General features: G+C 36.4%; 3 protein-coding genes across 5 annotated transcripts in view; all 3 read left to right on the top strand.

The window, feature by feature from the left end:
- LOC5570275 (protein draper) overlaps nucleotides 1–22870 on the top strand; it is a 101927-nt gene that overhangs the window by 17878 nt on the left and 61179 nt on the right. The gene's annotated exons all lie outside the window — the stretch shown is intronic.
- On the top strand, nucleotides 10339–11323 carry LOC5570257 (solute carrier family 25 member 35). The gene is made up of 2 exons (XM_001658988.2): nucleotides 10339–11050; nucleotides 11109–11323. The coding sequence occupies exons 1-2, from the start codon at nucleotides 10339–10341 to the stop codon at nucleotides 11321–11323; spliced, it is 927 nt and encodes a 308-aa protein (XP_001659038.2).
- Nucleotides 21618–22595, top strand: LOC5570256 (solute carrier family 25 member 35). Its single transcript, XM_001658987.2, has 2 exons — nucleotides 21618–22329; nucleotides 22399–22595. The coding sequence occupies exons 1-2, from the start codon at nucleotides 21618–21620 to the stop codon at nucleotides 22593–22595; spliced, it is 909 nt and encodes a 302-aa protein (XP_001659037.2).

Below are 22870 nucleotides of genomic sequence, written 5' to 3'. Positions count from 1 at the left end.
CGGTTCTTTTTTTCTCTTTTGGCTATTGAAACTTTAGTGTTCGTGCTCTTGTATTTTGTACACAAAACAGGTGCTCAACTCTCACTTTTCGTGTCAGCCCAGTGTTTGAAGTGTTACCTATGACCAAAACAAGAAGAAATACCGTTTTTTGCTTATCTACATGTTCAGCAATGGTTAGGTGAACATTTTTGTGCATGTGTTGGTTAGGTGAATATTTTTGTGTGAAACAGACAACCAACAAATGTAAAAAATGCCTTTAACCTTAAAACGTTAAAAAAATGTTTCTCACACAAAAGTCGTGCTTTTTTGTGTGAGGAACATTTCGTCTAGAGGATGCATTGAGAAATTGCCAATAGTTTCGAAATACATAAAGCCGTATTAAGGGAAAATCAAGTCGAAAAATTAAAAATGTCGTAATTCCTAATTTCGAACTAATGCGTGTAATAATGCGTCTGTTGCTGCCAGGCTTGATAGAAACTCCTCTGCGATGCAAAGAGGAGGCGATTTTGCCGTTTTTCTGAGGAGAAAAAAATAAACTCAAAATTTTTAACACAGATCCTCAAGCGATTCGAGTGAGAGTGCAGAAAAATGCGAGGATTTTTTCAGACACTCTCTCTCTCTCGTTGCGATGCTCACCATCACTCACACTTCAAACGAACTCTCGAGTCTGCCGCCCGAACAGACAGTCCTCGGGGAGTTTTGAGAGCACCCTTTTTTGATGGAATTTAACTCGGCTTTTTTTTTGTGCTGCATCTTCCTCGCTCATTTTTCGTTGCCTCGCTGCTTAGCATATTTTGGCTCCCTCGCAAAGAGGCACTGGCAGCACGCTGCTCTAGAGTATGTCACCGAACTCTGATGATGTTGAGGAGAATTATCAAGCCTGGTTGCTGCCAACACTGCCTCGCCGTATTGTCTTCGTATTATATTGATTGTTCCAACGGAGCTAAACGATCTCTCACTTGGACATTTGAAACTCATGGAACCTAGAGCGTGAATGTGCTATAAGAAGCTTAGTTAAATTATTGAATTTCCCCTAATTATCTAAAATCTTTGCGAATGGTTAAATATGTAACACGATCATTACATCTAAACTTTATCAACTATTGTATCACAGTAAGTTATCACAGTTAGTTTCGTTAAATCTAGTTTTCTTAAAGCTAACCTAAAATTACATCACAGATTTGTATACTGTACGATCATCGAGGCAATGGGCTATTTCATAAGATATTTGAACCTCAACACCGAAATTTGTAAGTTGAATTTCACTATAGTGAACTGAATTAATTAATAAAATGAACTATTCCACCTTACAGCTGATTCGCACCCACATCACGGAGTTTGCGAGCTGCTCAATAGAATTCGGTCGAAAGCCCCCCTCTTTGTTCCCGCAACAGCGTCTCTTTAATGATGTATTCACAACTATGGTGGTAAGCTCCATCGAAGTTAATACGCCAATCGCGTATTATAGTAAAATCGAGGATAATACGCGATTGGCTTATTAACTTCGATGGAGCTTACCACCACTAGAGAAATAATCCTTTAAATATGACATTTTTCTCATTTACTCGAACGGAAATATCAGACCTATGACAATATAGTTTCATTTTTTTTGGATTGGTTCTTTATGAATTCATCGGATAGAGGTTTCAAGTTTTGAAATAAAAAATCGGTACATAGGGAAACTAACGTATTCTCGGCAGTCTAAGCCGATGGCGCGCTTCTTTTGTAATTTTCTCTGACATCAGCAGCCAAATTACGTGTTTGTTTGTTTACATTCATGCACTGCTCAATCATCTATCGATTGACACCAACAGACTCTTGTTGAAATCTCTCTGGAAATTCTTTTACAATGCTGCGAACATCTCTTGTCAGTGTGACTATTGTCGGCAGCTTCATTCTCTTCGGCAACTTTCCCATAAGCGCTGCAAGCGAATCTGTTCGTCAGCTCCAAACCAGTCGCATTTGAGGCTTGTTCGTTTGAATTGAGGACATCTCTAGCAACATTGTTCGTTCCGTCTCGGAAATCTCGTCAGCGGGAAGCTGACCGAGCAAAGTATCATCTGAATATTTTCGCTGGTGTGTTTCGATAGAAAAATACTGTGTATTTGGTGTTTGAAATTTGATTGCCGATAATAGTCTAATGGTGCCGAAGCCGTAAGTCTCCCTATATTCTACGTTCAATATTTACTAAAAAATGATTTGAATTTCTATAAGTTTTGTAGGCAACAACATTGAATTGAAATGATCATAATACTCAGAACATATCGAAATTCAGCTCAATCTTGTACATAATTACGGTACTCATTACAGGACACACTTATATGTATGCTCAAAATATTTTAAGTAACTAGGGGTTCGTTCTACTTCGTCGTAAGCGCTATTATTCGTCGTATCAAATTGAAAATGTTCCACTACGGCGGGTATTCCAACTTACCTGCAGCAAAGTTTTAGTTTCCAAGTGTATTTTTGTGAATGCTGTCATGGTGTGTACACTTGTACACCAAAAATGCAATAAAACTACTGTATTTCGATAAATAACTTCAGTTCAATTATTCACTTTACACTTCTTCACCGAAATCGGATGGACGAACACGATTCGAAAGAAATGCTTAACGATAGACACCAGTCACACCACTTTATGATATAAGTTTCTTCCCGCCCCCCTATGTGACTTACTTTGCCAGGCACTTATTTTCACTATGGAGAACCTTCGTACTTCGTACTACAGTGAAGCTGAAGGATTTCATTCCAATCACACGCCGTAAAAGTTCTATAATTCACAAAATTTTATGAAATTTCCTCAACGACCGCGCAAAATTGAGAATGTAAACAAAGTTCAATCCGTCGTACTGAGAAAAAAAGCTTGTGCGCGATGCTCGACGTAAAAATACGGTTCCTTTGATTGTGTTGTTTTCGCTGCACTGTGAGCAAATGCCATAATTGTACGGTCAAAAGAAATTGTGTTCATACGGCTGAATTTTGATGACGAACAATGAATTTTAAAGGAAATTAGTATATTCCATCATGCTGAAGGAATGGAGAGAGATGCCCGTAGATCTATATTCTCTAGTAAAACATTTTAATATAGCGTTGATATGTTGTGTTTTGACCACTCAATATATCACAGTAAGCCGTAAGTTGTGAGACGAATCAGGAAACTTATTGCGACAGAAATAAAAATGATACGACGGATTGAGAATACGGCAAGATGCATTTTTTTTGCATTATTTCCAAAAACAGATCAAGATTTATCTCATATCTTATTTTACAATGCTAAAGCCGTTTTGAGAAAGAATTGTTTGGCATCGGTTTGTATCAGCATAATTCACTGCAATACTAGGAAAATTGCAGTTCTCACTGATCAATGCCTAATACGATGGACACTAGCACATCACCCTAATGGAGTATTTTGGACAAGCTTTGAATTATGCATCTTTCTAAAAGACTGATATTCTTCGATAGATCTATGCGCAGTGCGTAAACATTTGAAATGTTCCAAGTCTCAGGCAGCATTAGCAAGCAAGCAAGCAACAACAAGGCCAAACAGATTGTGGTGAAACGAAAATAAACTCGATAACAAAAGGCAATGCCACGACGCGGTGGAAGACGAACGACCGATATATAGTCCGGGCTCACTGGATGCATACAGCTACCTAATTTATGAACTGCCGGCGCAACTTCCAATGCTCCGGACGAAGTCACAAAAGAAAACAGTACAATATAATCGAGGTGACACGCTAAGTATGTTTCACACATAGACAAACATCAACTTTTCTAGCTAAAAATGATACTAGACTTGCTGAGAAACCGAAGGAAGTAAAAAGCTTCCCAAGGTAATCGCTAGACGATTTCGAACTTGTGTCTAGAAAGAGTTCGGCTCTGCAATCTCCCGCAAATGTGTGAAACATGTTTACCGTGAGCTTCGAAGAGCGCCAGACTGAGTCGAACGATGCACTCCATTCCGATTCTGTTGAACCTCTTTTATGTATTCGATGCTTGCTCGATTCTACCATCTACCTATGCTTTTGCTCGCGGTCGTTCCTTCGTGATGCAAGAACCGGATCTTTGACTTCAGGTTCAGGTTATTCCATTTACCGGTGGGGTGCATTCGACTGGAAGGTAGATGTTGCACAACGTGGGCGAATTCCAATCGGTCTGAGGACAACCGCCAATCCTTATTCCTATACGAAAGGTGGGACCGATGCCCGTTGAAAAGACGATAAACAACATTAGATGTAATTAAGCCATCTTCATGGGTCTTGGTTTGATGCCTCTCCCATAAGAGTATGATCAGGTCCGTCGCACTCGGGCTCAGCTTGAGTACCACTTCTAGTACTGCATTTGGTCCCTCGGTAGTGCAAAAGGTACCCACGTTTGACAGATCGCAGTACACTTTTCACGGCATTCTAGATTACCATGTGAGCCATAAAATTTTAGGCAACTGCAAGGGACATGGAGGTCTTTAATTTGTCTTTGGTATGATGATCTGATATTGATAACCCAATCGCAGAAGATGCGTAGATAAGGTGTTCCGCTTTGAGCCGATTTTCTCATTTTGTATTGTGCAGTGAACGGAATTTCCTTATGTTTACTGTTTACAACATTTCCGTTTACATATCTTATCGTCTTCGATTGCTCTAAAAATAATGAGGTAGCAGTTTCCTATACGGAAGATCATTCGGGTAGTCTTGCTTGATGTCAGGTAGCGCACCGATAGAAGAAAGAAATCTAAACTACTTTCATTTTTCTTAAATGCACAGCTTCATTCTACATTCGGACTGAAGAACGAGCGTGAACATGATTCATTTGGGATTGACCCAGATTAAGAACAGGAAGTCCGGTGCGCCAAAATAGAGATAAGCATTTTCTATAAACAGTTTTGGTGAGTCTCGGTTTTACCAGGTTGAATGCAAATAATCTATGACATACAGTCAACTCTCCCTTACTCGAAATTCGGTATCTCGATATCGAGTTAGAGAACCTTAGTAACAATTGGTTTTCATGGCTCGATGGTCCCTTGAATCGCCTTTGCATTGGTTCTGTATCCTCTTACTCGATACCTCCCTAACTCGATGGTCCCTTCAATATCAAGTTATGGAGAGTTGACTGTATCAATATCTTTGAATGTATCTACTTTCAAGCTTAATTTGTATCATTCTAGCATCAAGTAGGTCCGAACTTACACTACCCACCAAAAGTGTGGAATCGTTGCAATACCGAGTATTGCAGCACTTTTAAGTTTAGCATCACCTAAACTGCCCATAACTGCATAACAGTCACATTCGACATTTTTGACAAATTGGAGTTAATACCATGGAGAGTCATTAAATGATAAATACTTTCGGTCAACTTACTAAAATCTTTGAGATTGTTCAAGAAAATTCGAAAAAATACCAAGTTGTTTTGTCACATTGGTAATTATAACCGCATAACAGTCACACTGAGATTATAAATGAGTCTCATAATGTAATAGCAATGAAATTTCTATCAGAATTATTTTCTGACTATTCACCTAGTTTGCGATATGAGTTATACAAAATATCAGCCTTAAATAAGCACTTTTGAGTTTCTGGTAATTTATAGAAATTAATTTTAGTTTTCTCCCATACTGCCATAAAATGCGCACTTGGTATTCCATTTACTCAATGCCTACTTTTGTCGAATGTTACAAATATGCAGTTATGGGCAATAAAATTCAGCGGTAAAAGTTTTTTCAACACTAATGAAAAATCACATCATCATCATCATCAAAGACGTATCTATAGAGATGATCTCAAAAATAGTGATCTAGCACCTCAGAATCATGAGATAATATTCATTTTAGGTGATGCTAAACTTTTCAGGGTGCTACAATATTCAGTATGAGTGTTGCAATACGCGATTCCATACTTATGATGGGTAGTGTAGGACATGTGCACATTGAAATCTGTAAAAGCTTTTATTGCAATTCTTAAAGTTTATGCTGGAATCATAAAAACTGAGTTGGAATCAACATCCTCTTGTGAAATACTATCGAAGTTTCCCTATTTTACGGTGCTCATATCTCAATTATCGATTGTAGTTGAAAGATCTGAGGTAACTTTGAAACTGGTCAACATCTGCTTCATTCAATCATGATCGAATGATGATTGTAAAGGATTTTAATCCTATTAGACACCACAAAACGTTAATTGCAATGAAAAACATGTTTAAATGTATTTTACTTGAAAAATCGAGCAAAACATTATGCTAAATAGTTTTGTTCTCAGTGCTATTGAAATTCTGGCAAGGAAATCAATTGATTCTTACATATTGACATAATAACATACCGTTGTATTCAAACGTTGAACTTTTTTTTAAACAATTAAGATCAAATTACGTAATGAAATGAAGATCTTGTATGCTTGAGGCATACTATGTATGTATGCAAATATCTGACATCATGCACCAAATTGGCGTGAGTATTTGCTTTTCGATTAGATACTAAATACAAACATTTCCAGATTCTATCAGTCGACCATCGACTATGGGAACCAGCGCAGAATTTACAAATGTGTGGCCTTCTTCCCATAAATATTTTTAATACTATAGAATAAGATACAATATCCCTAATAACTTTCACAGCTGATTTTCTGGGTAAAGACTAGTTCCTATAACTCAGTTTTAAACTGCTATAACCGTCATCGTTTTACAACAGATTTTATTCTGAGTAGATTTTTCAATAAAGGAAATTATAAAGTAGATTTGAGTGTTGTACCTTCTTATTCCGCTCTAATCTCTTATCTTTTGACAGATTACCACCTGCATTCTTCTTCAGTGTTCATGCGAGTAACTAACAACTTTGAAAAACTTATTCTTTAGAAAATTTACATAAGAAAAATTTACTTTTAGTTTTTTGCAGTCAAATACATATTAAATGATTACAAAATCTTCAAGTTAAACCGGCAGAAATTTATCGACTACACAACCACCTACGACCGCAAACGTAATTGACATCAACGCGTATCTCGACTTGTCGAGTCGAGTCTAATACACAACACTGAAGAAATACGTACTACAGTCGACTCTCCATAACTCGATATTCAAGGGACCAGCGGCTTATATAATTATCGAGTTATAGAATATACCAACGTGAAAAAATCCTAAAATCGAAGGAACAAATTTCTGTATTTTACAAATTATTATTTGACTACTTTTTTCGCAATGCTCGAAAAATCATGTTATTTTTGCTGACAATATTTTTTTTTCATTTTAATGTTTTTCAACTTTTATTACAAGTATTTATTCAAGAATTAGTCGTGGCTCCCACCAAAAAGAAAAAAAAATAAAATGAACAAGTTATGAAGAGAAATTCACCTCTTACGTGACATCGACTAGTGGAGATATTTTTAGAAATATAGGCTTATGGAGAGCACGATGCATGGAAGGGACCGAAAAATCCATCGAGTTATAGAGTATATCGAGTTATAGAATATCGAGTTGTGGAAAGTCGACTGTACGCGTATCTGTCAAACGATATAAACTCTAGTGGAATTAAATGGTACAGTACTAAATTCGATTTTCATTCATTGATACATTTGGTAGTTTTTCTCCATATAAACGTCATGCTTGTTGAAAGCCTACCCGATGAATATCTGATATATTTTTTCAATGTTACCTTGAATATTGAATTTGAGAAACGCTTTGAATATACTTAACCCTCTAATACCCACATTTTTATTTTCGATTTAAGTATTATTTTTCGTTATCTAAAATCGTACTAAACACGTTTTGGGCATTTATTTATTTTTATTACCAAATTTTTGAATTTTGGTTTTTGATTTTTATAACTTTTATTTTTGAACATCCCTAGCTTTTTTCATTTTTTCTTGAAGCCTTTTCTAGTTGTTGATTTTTGGCAATAATAAAAATTTAAATTGTTACGGTATTTTTAAAAATATTAAATTTTTAATTTTTTTCGGAGCGTATTTTATTTTCCGTGTAATTAACGGAAAAACAGGTTTGAAATGATTTTAATACCACCATGCTCTTCTTTTGTGATAGGTTAATCGTAGAAAAATATAAAAGGTACGATTTTTTATATTACACTTTAAATGAAGCCCAGGCATTTGTAGGTTATATAAGAATGCAATTTTTAAAACAATTTCTAAAAATACAAAAAAGTTTCAAAAGTCATAAAAAACTTTTCTTATATGCGTGTTATGAGTCAAGGTATAAGCCAAAAATAAAATCATTTTGATTTCCGAGCTACGAAAAAATACACAAAATTCCAAAGTGTACCCCGTCTAAAGGTGGGGTTGGGTATTAGAGGGTTAACCTAACTTAACCTAAACATATAACGCATTAATCGTGGCAATAGTACCGTTTTGTCTTAAATTCCGTACAGATTCATATTCCGAACACTCTGTTTTTGTATGGCGATTTAGTTGAAATGTTTCGCTGAAATATGTCATCGAATCGAAAGGAAATGGCAGTAAATTGTAATTCAATTTAAACATATTTCAATCTTTTTTTGACCTCGGGAGTAGTGATGATTCTCTAGTTCGTTGTTAGTAAGACTAGCTGAGATAAATTTAATTACAAAATTATTCGTTTGAATACGATTTATTCGTGCTGTTCGGAATTTGAATCAAGGTGTTCGGAATATGAGACAGAATGAACATAGTGTTCGGCATTTGAATCAAAATGTTGTTCCCTACTGTTACGTAAAAACAATACTAAACAAGTTCAAATTAACATTTTTATCAGCACACCCAACAGCTAACAGTTAGACTTTGCGAAGAAATAACAATTTTCGCAAATATCAGGTAATTTATGCACATCAGATGTGTTTGAAGTCACTGTTGGCCTTAAGTGTTCGGAATATGAGTCAAAACGGTAGATTGTAACGATTTTTGCCTGAAATTATTAATTATTTTATTTGACATTTGTTCCAATGTTTCAACATTGGATATTCTATGTAACTCATTGGTACTATACCAGGGAGGAAGCTTCAAAATCATTTTCAAAATGTTATTTTGAATTCTCTGTAGAGCTTTCTTCCTGGTATTACAACAGCTAGTCCATATTGGTACAGCATACAACATGGCTGGCCTGAAACTTTGTTTGATTATCAAAAGCTTGTTCTTAAGACAAAGTTTTGATTTTCTATTAATAAGGGGATAGAGACATTTTACATATTTGTTACATTTGGCTTGAATGCCCTCAATGTGATTTTTGAAAGTTAAATTCTTATCTAGCATGAGCCCTAGATACTTAACTTCATCTGACCAATTTATTGGAATCCCTCTCATCGTGACAACATGTCTATTTGAAGGTTTCAAATAAAGAGCTTTTGGTTTATGTGGGAATATTATTAGTTGAGTTTTGGAAGCATTAGGAGAAATCTTCCATTTTTGCAAGTTTGAAGAAAAAATATCCAAACTTTTTTGCAATCGACTACAGATGACACGCAGACTTCGTCATTTGGCGGAGAGGCCTGTGTCATCCGCAAACAAGGATTTTTGACATCCCTGAAGTAACTCAGGTAAGTCAGATGTGAAAATATTGTATAATATTGGTCCCAAAATGCTGCGTACGGAGCATCGTATCATATCATGGATATTGGTATATTTGATCTATTGTTGATACCGAAATTATATCGTCGGTACCGATAAATTTTTATTGTGTACAGTCCCGTCTTTATATGAATTTCTATTTGATCACAATCCACAACTTTAAATATTTATTTATATTAAAAAACCCCACTTTCCTTGACCTACACAACAGGTTCAACTGTCGTCTACGCAGGAATGAGCAGCACAATAGAACAAAGAATATAAAAAAAAAATCCAACAGGTTTTGACTGAATGCAGTCCAATTTGAAAAAAGTGGATCGTAAATAGAAACAGAAAGAACACAGAAAAAACGCATTAACATTCTTTTCTGTGGGTTCATTCGACGAACTGGGCGTTGGGAGTTTGTTGCCTTTCTCAATATCCATTCAACCTCATTCTTTGTGTTGACTCGTTTATGGGAATTCCACAACATTCTAAGCAGATGGCTTGCCCTTTTCGTCTGTGTCACATATCAACCCTAAGTCGACATGTTATCTTATTTTTTACTTTCGAGGAAACACCTTCACTGATCGATTCCAAACAAATCATGCATCAAACAAGCTTACTAACACTCCTTCGGACGCTTATCACGATTCATTCAACTTCTGCGTGCCTGTGTAGGCTCAGATAATTAGCAACTAACCATAACGATAAGATAAGAAACTCCTTCCAAGCAAATTATTTGCTCGCAATCGTCTTCTTCCCGTCCATCGCCAGTTTGTGAAATCTCGTGGAATCACCCGGAACACCCGTCCAGACCGTAATGGAGTTCGCGCTGGGAGGTCTCTCGTCCTGTTGCGCCGTCCTGTTCACCAATCCGTTCGATGTGCTGAAGACTCGTCAACAGTTGGAGGGTGAACTACTGGCGAAGAGCAGCGTTAAACAGCACGCTTATCGAGGCCTTTGGCAGTCGATCGTGACGGTTGTCAAGTCGGATGGATTGCGTGGATTGCAGAAGGGATTGCCGGCTGCAGCACTGTATCAGCTTTCGATGAATAGCGTTCGATTGGGCACTTATCAGACGGTAGATAATCTCGGTTGGACCCGCAGTGAGAATGCCCTGCTGACGCCATTCTTATCGGTGTTTTGGGGAGGTTGCGCTGGGATGATCAGCGCGACAGTCTCCTGCCCCGTTTACGTCATTAAGACGCAAATGCAAGCCGTGAGTTGTGGAAGTTATACGGCCAAGTTTCAACATAGACACAGTGGAGTTGTCGATGCATTCCGAACTATGTACCGTGAAGCTGGAATCAGAGGGCTGTACCGAGGCTACACAGCCAATTTGGCGAGAGTAGCTATGGGATCGTCCACTCAGATGGCGTCCTTTGCTGCTTGCAAGGATTTCTTCACCCAGTACGAGATATTTCGGGAGTCGGTGGTTTTGACGGCGATAGCCTCCAGTTCCGTTGCTGGATTCTTCACGTCTGTTCTCATGTCGCCATGTGATGTAGTTACTACTCGGATGACCAACCAAGGTTTGTGAGACGATACCGCAAATAGAACCTCCTATAAACCATGACCATTCTGTTACAGGTGTTTCATCGACCGGGAAAGGTTTGCTGTACAAAAATATCTTCGATTGTTTCGTGAAGATCTACCGAGCGGAAGGCATCCACGGAATGTATAAGGGATTCATCCCACTATATGTACGAGTAGCTCCGCACACCGTTCTGAATCTGACGTTTTGGGAATTCTTCAAAAAGTTACACGACCAGTACACGAAAAACGACAGCGAGAAATTTCTATAGAAGATAATTAGGAACAAAGTTCACCCATGGAGATCTGATGGCATTGCATTTACGAGTGCGGGTAGAGGAGATTGCATGTAGATTGTGTGATTTTGATGAAATTGTTAAAATTTTATAAATACAGAATTCTCAATATCTTGTAGCTTGTTACTTTGAACTGTCTAGTTAGCAGAAGGTCGAGAACCTATGGAGAAAAGACCCATCGGAATTACTAGCAGTGTTCCTCACGTCATTACCTAGTGGACTACTTGGAAGTGCTTTTCGAAAAATGCGTATACAGTGTTGCTTCCATGCATTTCTTGACGAATACATTTTGAGTTATCCATGAATCCTTTACTACATTATGAGTATTTTACCCAATTTTACATAGAGTTTCATAGACTATATTTTTCTTATGCTATTGGCTACAAAAGCAAAGCCTTGTTGACGGTATCTGAGATCGATTGCCGGTCGTTCCAGGATCTTTTCCTAATGGAAATTACCAAACTTTGCAAAAAACAAAAAAAAAAAATAAAGTAGAATTTGAAAAAAATGTAGCGAAAATTTACATAGAAATCTTTGTTCAAACCAGAGGCGTCTCGTGGTCTTCAGCTCTACCTGTTCTTTACACCAATGCCTACAGTTAAACTTTCATGAGTGGATATTGAAAATATCACCGACTCATGAAAGTTATAAAATTAAACAACAAAAATGATTCGGTTTCATTGTAATAAAAAAGTCATGTATTTTATATTCACTCAACATTTATTTCTTATGTTTATTTATACAATAGTGGAATGCGCCTTCGAATACGATTGCCAAGCATATCAATTATATTATCCTTTTGACGTATCGCATCGCACAAGATAGTTGAGCTAGCCTAGCGGAATCAGTGGTTTCATCTAAAAAGAATGGCAACGAAATCAGCTTCCGCTACTTCTTGTTGAATTTCACGAATAATCATTTCCCCGACGCACTCGATAAGCTAATTCTGAATAGTACCAGATGTTCCAGTGAAAACATGACCATTGAACAATTCTTCAAAAGCAGGAACATTAGATGCCATGAAGGAGCATAAATCTTCATAATTCCCACGGTTGATGGATCCTTCCTGTTCCTCGTGTCATCGAAAGCTTAGTCTATGAGTTCCCAAAAAACAAACCACATCAATCAATGTGCGCATATGCGATATAACGTGCGTAAGCCACACTTCAAGCTTCCATTCATTCATTCTAAATTCAGTTGAACATTTCTGCACACATGCAAGCTATCCATTGAAGACACCTTTTCGTGTACATGTGTAGCTTTGCTACGAAGTGCTCAAAATCGCTCACACAAACCCAACTTTTCTTTGGGGTATTTAATGTTTGATATTTAGCATAGAAAACATTGATACACAGTTTACTCTAAAATTACAATTTATCAAAATTTGTGTGTTTGTTTTAATTTTTTTCCCAACTGCTTTATAACTGCTAAATATTTTACAATCTATTTTGTTTTACACTGCAATTAATGCATACTTGTGTCATCTATCCTTAGCGTCGACGCGTGTCGAGAATACGAAAGAGAGGCAGAACAACCAGTAAAATGCTTACATCACTGCTGTTGGTTCTACATTCGAGGAGAACGTATGGAAGATAAACTAGAGTGAAATGAACTCGGATGAATGCTCAATTTGGCGGTGCAAATGCCAGCACAATCTGGTTTTTGGCAACCTTTCCTGTTGTTCTGATGAACTGTCGAACGGGTTGAACGCGAATTGCTATAGAAATAAAGGTAGAGAAGAAAGAAGAGCTATGGAGTACCGTAGGTACCGTACCGACACGCAACACATCGCACGCTTTTGTTTCATATGCATGTAGTGCTCGTGGTAGATTGATTGATTTTTAAGGTGAAACTCCTTTGAATCCACTAATAACTGTATAAAAGTAGTGGTACACAAAAAATATTCTCCTATTTGTTGGTAATAGTGAAATATTAATTAATAAGACGTTGTTGCCAGAAATCGCTACTTCAATTTAAGTCTTTTCTCCTCAGACTCAATAAGATTGCTTGATGTCGTACATAACCATCAACGTTTCTGACAGCTCTGCAAGCGAGCAGCCGGCGTAAAAATAGAAAAATAAAAAAAGCGAATTGCTGTGATCAAGTGATTGTTTTTAGCACGGTTTGGTGAAATTTTAAGTTGTTTTAATCTGAAATCCATCAGTAATTGTTCTTTAATTAACAAGTAGTGACAGTAAACTGTGAGGGAGGTTCTGCGTTTAGCGAAAGTGGTAAATCTCGGCGGAAAGTGTTCTTCGTTCGCTTGTGGATAAGTGTAAACAATTGTAGCAAAGTTAAACGTCCGTGTTGAAAATTCACGGTTCATGGAATTTCCACCAGATACTAGTGTTTAAACTACGGAAATCGTAAGGTAATAGTGTTCTGATGTCTCGTTAGCAATTTGGGAGTGAACTTAGTGTAGGTAAGTGAAATATTTTGAGAAATAATGAGCACTTCCAGAAATGTGTTTGTATATGTGAGGAAGCCATTTTCACTGCCATGACAGGGATTCCTTCCTTATATGTCCTTAAAGGTGGCTTCTTGGGATGTTCGTTTTATATCGTTCTCCATGAACATGGAACGGGCGGGGATACAACAAGCGGTCAATTTTAGGAGATTTGTAGGTGTATGATTCCGCTGTACACTGAGATTAAATACTTATCAGTGTTTATTGTTTATAATCCATATAATTCAAGCCAAACTTTTCAATCCGACGTATCTGCAAAAATAAACAAATCGAGATTTGCTTTGCATGGGCTTGACAAACGCATAATCTACCTATTGTGTCTATAAAAGTATTCCTACATCCATTTTTTGATTTTTAGAAATAAATTAAAATTATGCCCTATGTGCATTTTACTCAGTGTTTTTAATTTGGCTACATACACCCTTCGTTTGCAAAGCGACTCAACTGTCAACATTTTTCATGCTAGCACATACACCGTACATATGCTCATAGTAAAGCGACCTATATGTAGAATCAAAACATAAAATTTCGAACACCAGATACGTCATACTGTTTCCAAATCACTAAACATGTTGGAAATCGAGAGAATTGGATTTCCACAGTTGAGCGAGCTGACGGGTCGGCAAACTGATGTGGAACATCATCAGTATTCGGTTTAAGACAATATTTCTCACCAAATTTCGCACAAGAACTGTTCTCCTCCTGCTTTTGTTATTTACGGCTCCGTCCGGTGCTCCTCTTAGTCGAGTTGAAATTGGAAACATTCGGAAACTAATATTCGTTGTCGTTGAAAGTTGAAACTGACGAATTGACTAAGTTTAATAAGTTTTATGGGAATTTGCAAACCGGTGTATGTGCAACTTCAAAACAATACTGGTGTATATGACGTGACGGATGTGCAAAACGAACTGTCAAACCGACGCATCAAGCAAGGTGTATGTATCAATCAAGGTATGGTATCGACGAATCATCCATGGTGTATGTGAGCAGCACAAAGCAAAAGGGTTTATTCTCTAATTTTACCTGTTTTTCAATTAAATTCAAAACAAATCGGATTTGTTTAATAGTGGTTAGAAACAGTGTTCTTTTTTTCAACTTATAGTAGACATCGCAATAGAAAAAATGCAAAACATTTTAAACAGGATTTAAAATGCTTTACAATATTTTGCATCGCAATTTTCTCGAAACCATCCGAGTGTTAGATACGCCGATTTGAAAAATCATGCTTGAATTAGAATTTAATTTGAAATACGTACCTGTTCCAAGAACAGGTAGAACAGGTGGAATAGACGCCTCGGGTTCAAACCCTGAACAATTACAGAAGAACTCTCTGGAAACCTTTTACTTTATTCACTGTGTCTGAAGAATGGATCCCTGAAGGGTACCTTAGAAAAAATCTTGAAGGATTCGTAGTACAGAGTGTCTACTACCTGTAGTAAACGAAACATTTTCAATGAAAATTCGAATCAAGCTCAACTTTTCGATTCTCATCTACAAGTCCACTGCTCGTCACAACGATACTTTCTAGAATGAAAACCTATCGCCAAGGCTACAAGCCCGAAACCGATTTAACAATCTGCTTTCTCTTTCTTTCCTATCAGGTCATCCATTCCCTTTCCTTCATTCACTTCATCTCGTTCACGAGACCACCCGCGTGCGGAACCAGATACACTCACACCATCATCATCATTGCCGATTCCGTTCATCGATTTTCTACACTCTAACAAACTTCTAGTCACCTAGACTATTTTACAATCATACCAAAATCTATAAACACGCTCAAATTTAAATCAATACACAGCCCATTCACTACATCCTTCTCCTTGTCTACTCTTTTAGTATGAATTATTTATCAAGCTTTACTTAATAAACTTAACTTTATTAAATATAAAATCCAATCCAAATTCAATATCAATCCCATCCAAATCTGATTCCATCCTATCAAATACAATACCCGAATCAATCCTAATCCACGCTAAATCAAAATTCAAATTCCATCCAATCTGAATTCAAATTCAAAACCATCACATATCGTCTCCAAATTCAATAAGATCTAATTAAATTCACACTTTCCGTCTAGGAATCATTCAAATCTAAACTAACTTTTATCAAATCCCCAAATACAACAATCTACTACATAAAATGTTCTTCACTTTCCAAATGTTAGTATCTTCCACATCATTGTTAAAATCAGTTCTTCACAAAATCTACGCAAACCTTAATGGATGTGGCTAGCGTCTATTTATTTGTGTGAGAAGATTTACATATCTCAAATTGAGATATGAAATCCCACTCACCTTCATCATGGGACTTTTTTTTCACACCAAAAAAAAAAACAATACTTTTTTTTTAATCTTTAAATGAAAATTGAAATTATTTTCACCCACGTGTGGTATTTGCGATTTTTCCACTTAAGCTTTTTTTTCCACCCATGAAAGGGAATTACGACTTTTGCACCCAAAATGGGAATTACGATTATTATCCACCTAAAAATAGGAATTACGATTTTTCTTCCACCCAATCTTGGGAATTACAATATTTCCACCCAAACATGGGAATTACGATTTTTCCACCCAAGCATGGGAATTATGATTCTTGTCACCCAATCTTGGGAATTACGATTTTTCACATGGAAATTGCAAGAGCTGCAAATTTCACTTACTCACTTCGAAACACCTTTCAATTATTTTCATTCGCTTATCGGATAACGATGAAGCACAGCTATTTCTACCGACTGCGCCATGTGGTAAACGAAACATTTTCAATGAAAATTCGAATCAAGCTCAACTTTTCGATTCTCATCTACAAGTCCACTGCTCGTCACAACGATACTTTCTAGAATGAAAACCTATCGCCAAGGCTACAAGCCCGAAACCGATTTAACAATCTGCTTTCTCTTTCTTTTCTATCAGGTCATCCATTCCCTTTCCTTCATTCACTTCATCTCGTTCACGAGACCACCCGCGTGCGGAACCAGATACACTCACACCATCATCATCATTGCCGATTCCGTTCATCGATTTTCTACACTCTAACAAACTTTTAGTCACCTAGACTATTTTACAATCATACCAAAATCTATAAACACTCAAATTTAAATCAATACACAGCCCATTCACTACACTACCTAGAAAAAAACCTGGAAAACTTGGAATTAAAAGGAAATTTTATTCAACCTGGAGAAAACCTGGAATTCTCAGGGAATTTTGGCCACCACAAGGGAATGCAAGTCTCTATTTTTCATTAAGGTTCCTAATGTCTCTTTTTAAATCAAAATGGTCTCTTAAGTCACTTAATCTTAAGTCACTTATTTACCTTAATATACTTACAGTTAATACTGGTGCATAATTTCAGAGGTTCCAGAAAAATCGTCAGAGAGTATAGCGCAACTATTCCACAAGTTTTTAATATTTTTTCTCAGATCCCGAGGAATACTACAGGAATTCTTGTGATATTTTCTAGATATTTCTTCTGGAATACTTTCCAAAACATTTACTGGGATGCTAAAAACGATGTTTAAGGGATGCTTAGAGAAAAGAATTTGTTGCACAAAATCTTTGAGCACTCCAACGCTACTACCTCCAGTAATTTGCACATAGATTACTTTGGAAAAATCCTAGCGAATGGCCCAGGATTTCTTCCAGATGTTTTTCCATTGATTTTTCACCGATTTCTCCAGTTATTTTTTAAGGAGAATTCCCACAGATCCTGCAGAACTTCTTCCACAAACTGTGTTTTTGACAAAAAAAAAAAAAAATGTTTTCGATGGTTTTCCGAGAAATCGTACAACAATCGCTTACTCTCATGAATTACTTCAAAAATCTCTTCGGGCATTATTCTATGAAATCTATTAACTTTTCCAAGTATTCCTCAATAAACTCGACCTGGGATTCCTCATTAAGTTCATCCAGAAAATTTTCTTGGTTTTTCTCCAGCATTTCATCAAAATATTACAACAATTATTACAATCGTTGCTCTGATCATACATTTCTTAAGGGATTTCTCAAGGAATTTCTTCAAAAAGTGTTGTAGGACAATATTCAGAGATTCGAATGTTTTCTTTCAGTTATTAGCAATTTATCATGAAAATCCTAAGACACATGTCATCGAGAATCCAGAGATCTCCGTAGGCATTCATCAAGTCATACTTAGAATTCTCACAAGTTTCATTGAAGATTACTCTAGAATTTTCTTTAGAAATTCCTCATCCTCGCATATGTTTCCAAAAACATTCTTCAGAAAAAAATCTTGATTTTTCCCTGGAGACATTTCTAAATGAATGAATGAAACCTTCTTTGAAGACTTATCTGGTAAATTAAAAAAAAATGAAATTTTTTTGAAGTAATTTTCAATTCTTGAAGATATTCTTAACGGAAAAGTTGGAGAAAATGATAGGGGAATCAACGGATAAATTTCTGTAGAACTTGGGTCTTCCTTGTAAAATGTCAAAAAATATCTCTGGAGTTATTCCAAGCGGAATCTCAGAAGTAATTGCTGTGGTTATAAGAAAAAATCCAGATTGACTTCTTGAAGGTATCATGAAAATTATAAGACAATGTACTGAAAAGTACTTCGGAGTAATATAATATATACAGTAAAACGAGCGGTAATACTTGTCAACATTATGACATGACGAGAAATTAAAAAAAAAATCTTAGAAATGTTCTTCAATATGGTTCAAATGATGAATCAAAATCGCATGTCGTGTCTCCTATTTTCTTTTTGCATACACAATTCACGTATGGTTCTTTTTGGTCTCTTTTTTTTCAGGCAAAAGATCTCTAAAGTTCTTATTTCAAGACGATCAGTCCCAACCATTTCCTTTAGATAGAGGGTGTTCCAGAAAGTATGGGCACGACTTCATCATACTGCCATTTCAAGACTAGTGAAGATAAATATCTGATTTTTTCACATTTTATTACTGTACCCAACAAGAGTAGATTGCGATTTTTTTAATGAATAATTTAATTATTAATGTGTTGATTAAGTAACATGTCTTAGAAGTATCTCTTATCAGTCTTGCACAAATCGCGTTATTATTGAGCGACTTTGTTTTACAAAATTTTTTCTATGTCAGAAAGTGCCTATAATAAAAATCTGAAAAAATATATCTATCAGAAACGATATGATAATTGATCAGAATATCACTTATTCAAATTGAAATTTTAAGCTTAAGCATGAGAAAATTGTATTGGAACCAAAAATCCGATTCCAGCCGTGGTCGATTTGAAAATGATCGAAAAACAAATCCTAATATTTACATACAAACATGAATAAATCAAAAACTAAAGTTACCTATCCAAGAGAATAGGAATTAACCTTTCGTAAATCTGAAATTTTACGAATTTAACCATTTTTTCAAGTGTTCTCCAACAAGGCCAAATAAAATTTTAAACAAAAATTTATGTGAAAAATCCTTATTACAATGTACTTGAAGAATTGATTTTTCTAAATCAAAGTTTTCAATGTGAATGATTATTTAATCAAAAAAAATTATCATAGAGGGTGGTTGAAATAGCCTATAGAAAAATACAAACATATATATATTTTTTTTTGTTTGGGAAAGTACTGTGATTTTCATCATCAAAGTCGTGCCCATACTTTCTGGGACACCCTATATCAACTAGGAAAAAAATACAAAACACCAGAAACCAACATTGTCTGGATTCCTGAACTGATATAAAAAAAAATTTGAATTTCATTTTCAGAAAAGAGCTATTTATTCCTGAGATCGAATAGATTGTTTATTTTTCATATTCGATTTTAATGAATAAAGGCACTTTGAGATAATATGATACCATGGAAGTACAGTAAAAATATCCATTTATTATTTATTTTTGTAGTTTACACATTTAGAACAAAGAGATTTTTTTTTCATTGAAGTGTAAAATGCTTTGAAATTTATCGTTAGATTTTTTTTGTTAAGTGTTTCGATGCCAAACTACCTATTTTTGAAAATAATTGTTTAGTCATCTGGAATTCTCTGTTCGTCAATCATTGTGCAAATTTTGCAAATTTTTTTGAACCTGGAATTACTTTACACCTGGGAAAACCTGAGAAACTCATTTTTGTGAATGAGTAGAAGACCGTGTGAAGTCGTCCATGGGGGAAAATGAGTAGTTTTTAGATAAATCCTTGATGAAATTCTAAGAGAAATCTCTTAAGAAATCATCTGATTGAATCAATGGCAGAATTATTTATTCGTATAATACTCGAATAAGCTCTTGCAAGTATATCTACAAGACTACATTGAGGAATTTCTTGGAAAAGTTCATGTAAAAAACGCGAAATTGGTTCAAAAAAAGACTAAATTCGTTAAAAAAAAACATTAAAAAATTCTTGGAGGAGCCCATTAATACCGGAAACGTTGTAGGAAGAGCACTCTGTAAAAACATCTTACTGGCTTCCTAGTAATATTTTAAAGGTGGAGGTATTTCTCGCAAAACTCGTAATTAAGTCCCTATACATTTTCGAGAAACGCCCAGAGGATTACTTCCAATCTTTTGGGAAAGATTTCACGAAGCAATTGCTGGCGAAACGCCAAAAAATCACGAAAAAAAATCGGGGATGGAATTCCTGAAGATTAATCTGCTGACATTCTTCCAATTTATTGGATGAATTCCTGAAATAAATTTTGAATAACCTCTGTAAATTCCTCGACAAAACTCATGGCTCATTACTGAAAGAATCCCTGTAGGACAATCTTGTAGGAATCCATGGAAAAATATATCAACGAACTAGTAATACCTGAAGAACTTCTTGGAGTGGTTAGCGGATACTTCTTTGAAAAAAATCCTCAAGGAGTCTCCTGATGAATCCATACGAAAATCCTCGATGAAATATTTGGATAAACTCTTGCAAACATCCTGAATATTCTTGGGGAAATCCTTGAAAACGTCCTGCAGAAATTCCTAAAGTAGTTGAAACATATGAAGAAAACTCTTTGATTTTTTGAACAGCCTGACTTCTGTGAGAAGTCCCTGCAGAATTCCTACTGAAAAATACTGGATTATTTTCTAAACGGATCACTGGATGAATCCATAGAAGGACCACTGAAAAAAAAAGTAAGAATATATCTCTGGAAACAATCCTGGTGGAATCATGGACAAAATTCGGAGGAGGAAAAATTACTCGAGGATTGATTGTAGAATTTATTTACACTTCGAAGAAATGCCAAGAGGGATTCTTCCAATTTTCTGTGATAGGGTTCATGATGAAATTACAGGAGAAATCCCCAAAGAAAATTCTGGAGAAATTCTTTTTGGTAAGAGTTCCTGGTCATCAACCTGGTGGAATTCTTGGAGAAATTGCAAGAATCATTTCTTGAAGGAGTCTCTGAAAAAAATTGTTGAGGAAATCCTGGAATAAAGTCTGATGGAATTCCTCTAGGAAGCCTCAACTTTTTCTCTAGCTCTTGCTCTGTAAATTGCCGATTTACAGCATTTTCCCCAATGAAACATAGGGTGGTCCATACAAACTGAGTATGAAATTTCAATGAAGTGCTATAGAAAGCGCGTTATTTGGTGTCCAGAGAAAATCGTACAGTGTTTCCACAGAAATGTCTGTTATTTATTAAGACCCCTAAAAAATATTGAAGCAGACATTCTACGCATCAAGCTTCGTGGACTGTATTATCTCGTATTAGAGAACACATCTTAGAATATACAGATTCATATGTCAATCTTGGTAGTACAATAAGATAAGATGTGTTTGTTGACAGACTAATAAAATGCGCTCGCTATATCACCTTTCTCTCTGTTTGCCGCCATTCCATCGCCGGAAAACGTTCACCAGCCTTGAGAAATGGAGTTCATCCTGGGAGGCTTCTCGTCCTGCAGTGCAGTCCTGTTCACATTTCCCTTCGACGTGCTGAAGACTCGTCAACAGCTGGAGCATGAATTGTTGTCTAAGAATAGCACACACCAAAGCGCATACCGTGGCCTGCGACAGTCGATCGTGTCGGTGATCAAATCCGATGGTGTGTTTGGCTTGTACAAGGGTCTACCAGCCGGAATTTTGTATCAGTTTTCGATGAACAGCGTTCGTTTGGGCACCTATCAGACGGTGGACAATCTCGGATGGACTCGTAGCGAGAATGCCGTGCTAACCCCGTTCCTAGCTGTGTTTTGGGGAGGTGTCGCTGGAATAGTAGGTGCGACGGCATCTTGTCCTGTTGCTGTCGTGAAGACACAATTGCAAGCATTCAGTAGTGGAAAATATACGGCCAAGTTTCAACATCAACATGATGGAATGATCGATGCATTTCGAAATATGTACCGCGAGGCAGGAATCAGAGGATTGTACAGAGGCTACACTGCTCACCTAACGCGGGTATCCTTGGGATCATCCGTTCAGATGACGTCGTTTGCCATGAGCAAGGATTTCTTCGCACAGTATGAGATGTTCCAGCAGTCGGTTGTACTGAATGCCTTAGCTGCCAGTTCGGTTGCCGGATTCTTCATGTGTGTTCTGATGTCTCCAGTTGATGTCGTCACCACCAGGATGACCAACCAAGGTTCGTGTCTAGGATTGCTTGAACAGGTGGAAGAAATGTTATACTTTTCTTTTATCTTTATCATTGCAGGCGTTTCGTCTTCCGGAAAAGGGTTGTTGTACAAAAACATCTTTGATTGTTTTGTGAAAATCTACCGATCGGAAGGCATTCATGGGATGTACAAGGGCATTGCTCCGCTGTATATGCGAGTGGTTCCACATACGGTGCTCAACCTGACATTTTGGGAGTTCTTCAAAAATTTGCATGATCAATATTCCAACAATTAAGTGTGATAAATTGTTTCTTATTGAAGGCATGCTGATGATAATGTATTTTGTTATGCATTTTCTACTTCAGTGTAGTACATTAACTGAAAAAGGACACAAAAGAAAATAACACTCAATAATAATAGTAATAATGTCATGCCCAATCAATGTTACATCGATTTCTGATCGGTCATCGTGGTGTATCAATTAATTCAATTAATTAGCACACCTGAAGGAAAACTTTGTTGAGTTTGGTATGACCAAATTTAGGACTGATATAAGGACTGATATTAGAA

This window comes from Aedes aegypti, chromosome 2 (assembly GCF_002204515.2).
Source record: "Aedes aegypti strain LVP_AGWG chromosome 2, AaegL5.0 Primary Assembly, whole genome shotgun sequence".
NCBI classification, from domain to species: Eukaryota; Metazoa; Arthropoda; class Insecta; order Diptera; family Culicidae; genus Aedes; species Aedes aegypti.
The sequence above is the reverse complement of the archived record's forward strand: the minus strand, read 5'-3'. Positions and strand labels throughout refer to the sequence as shown.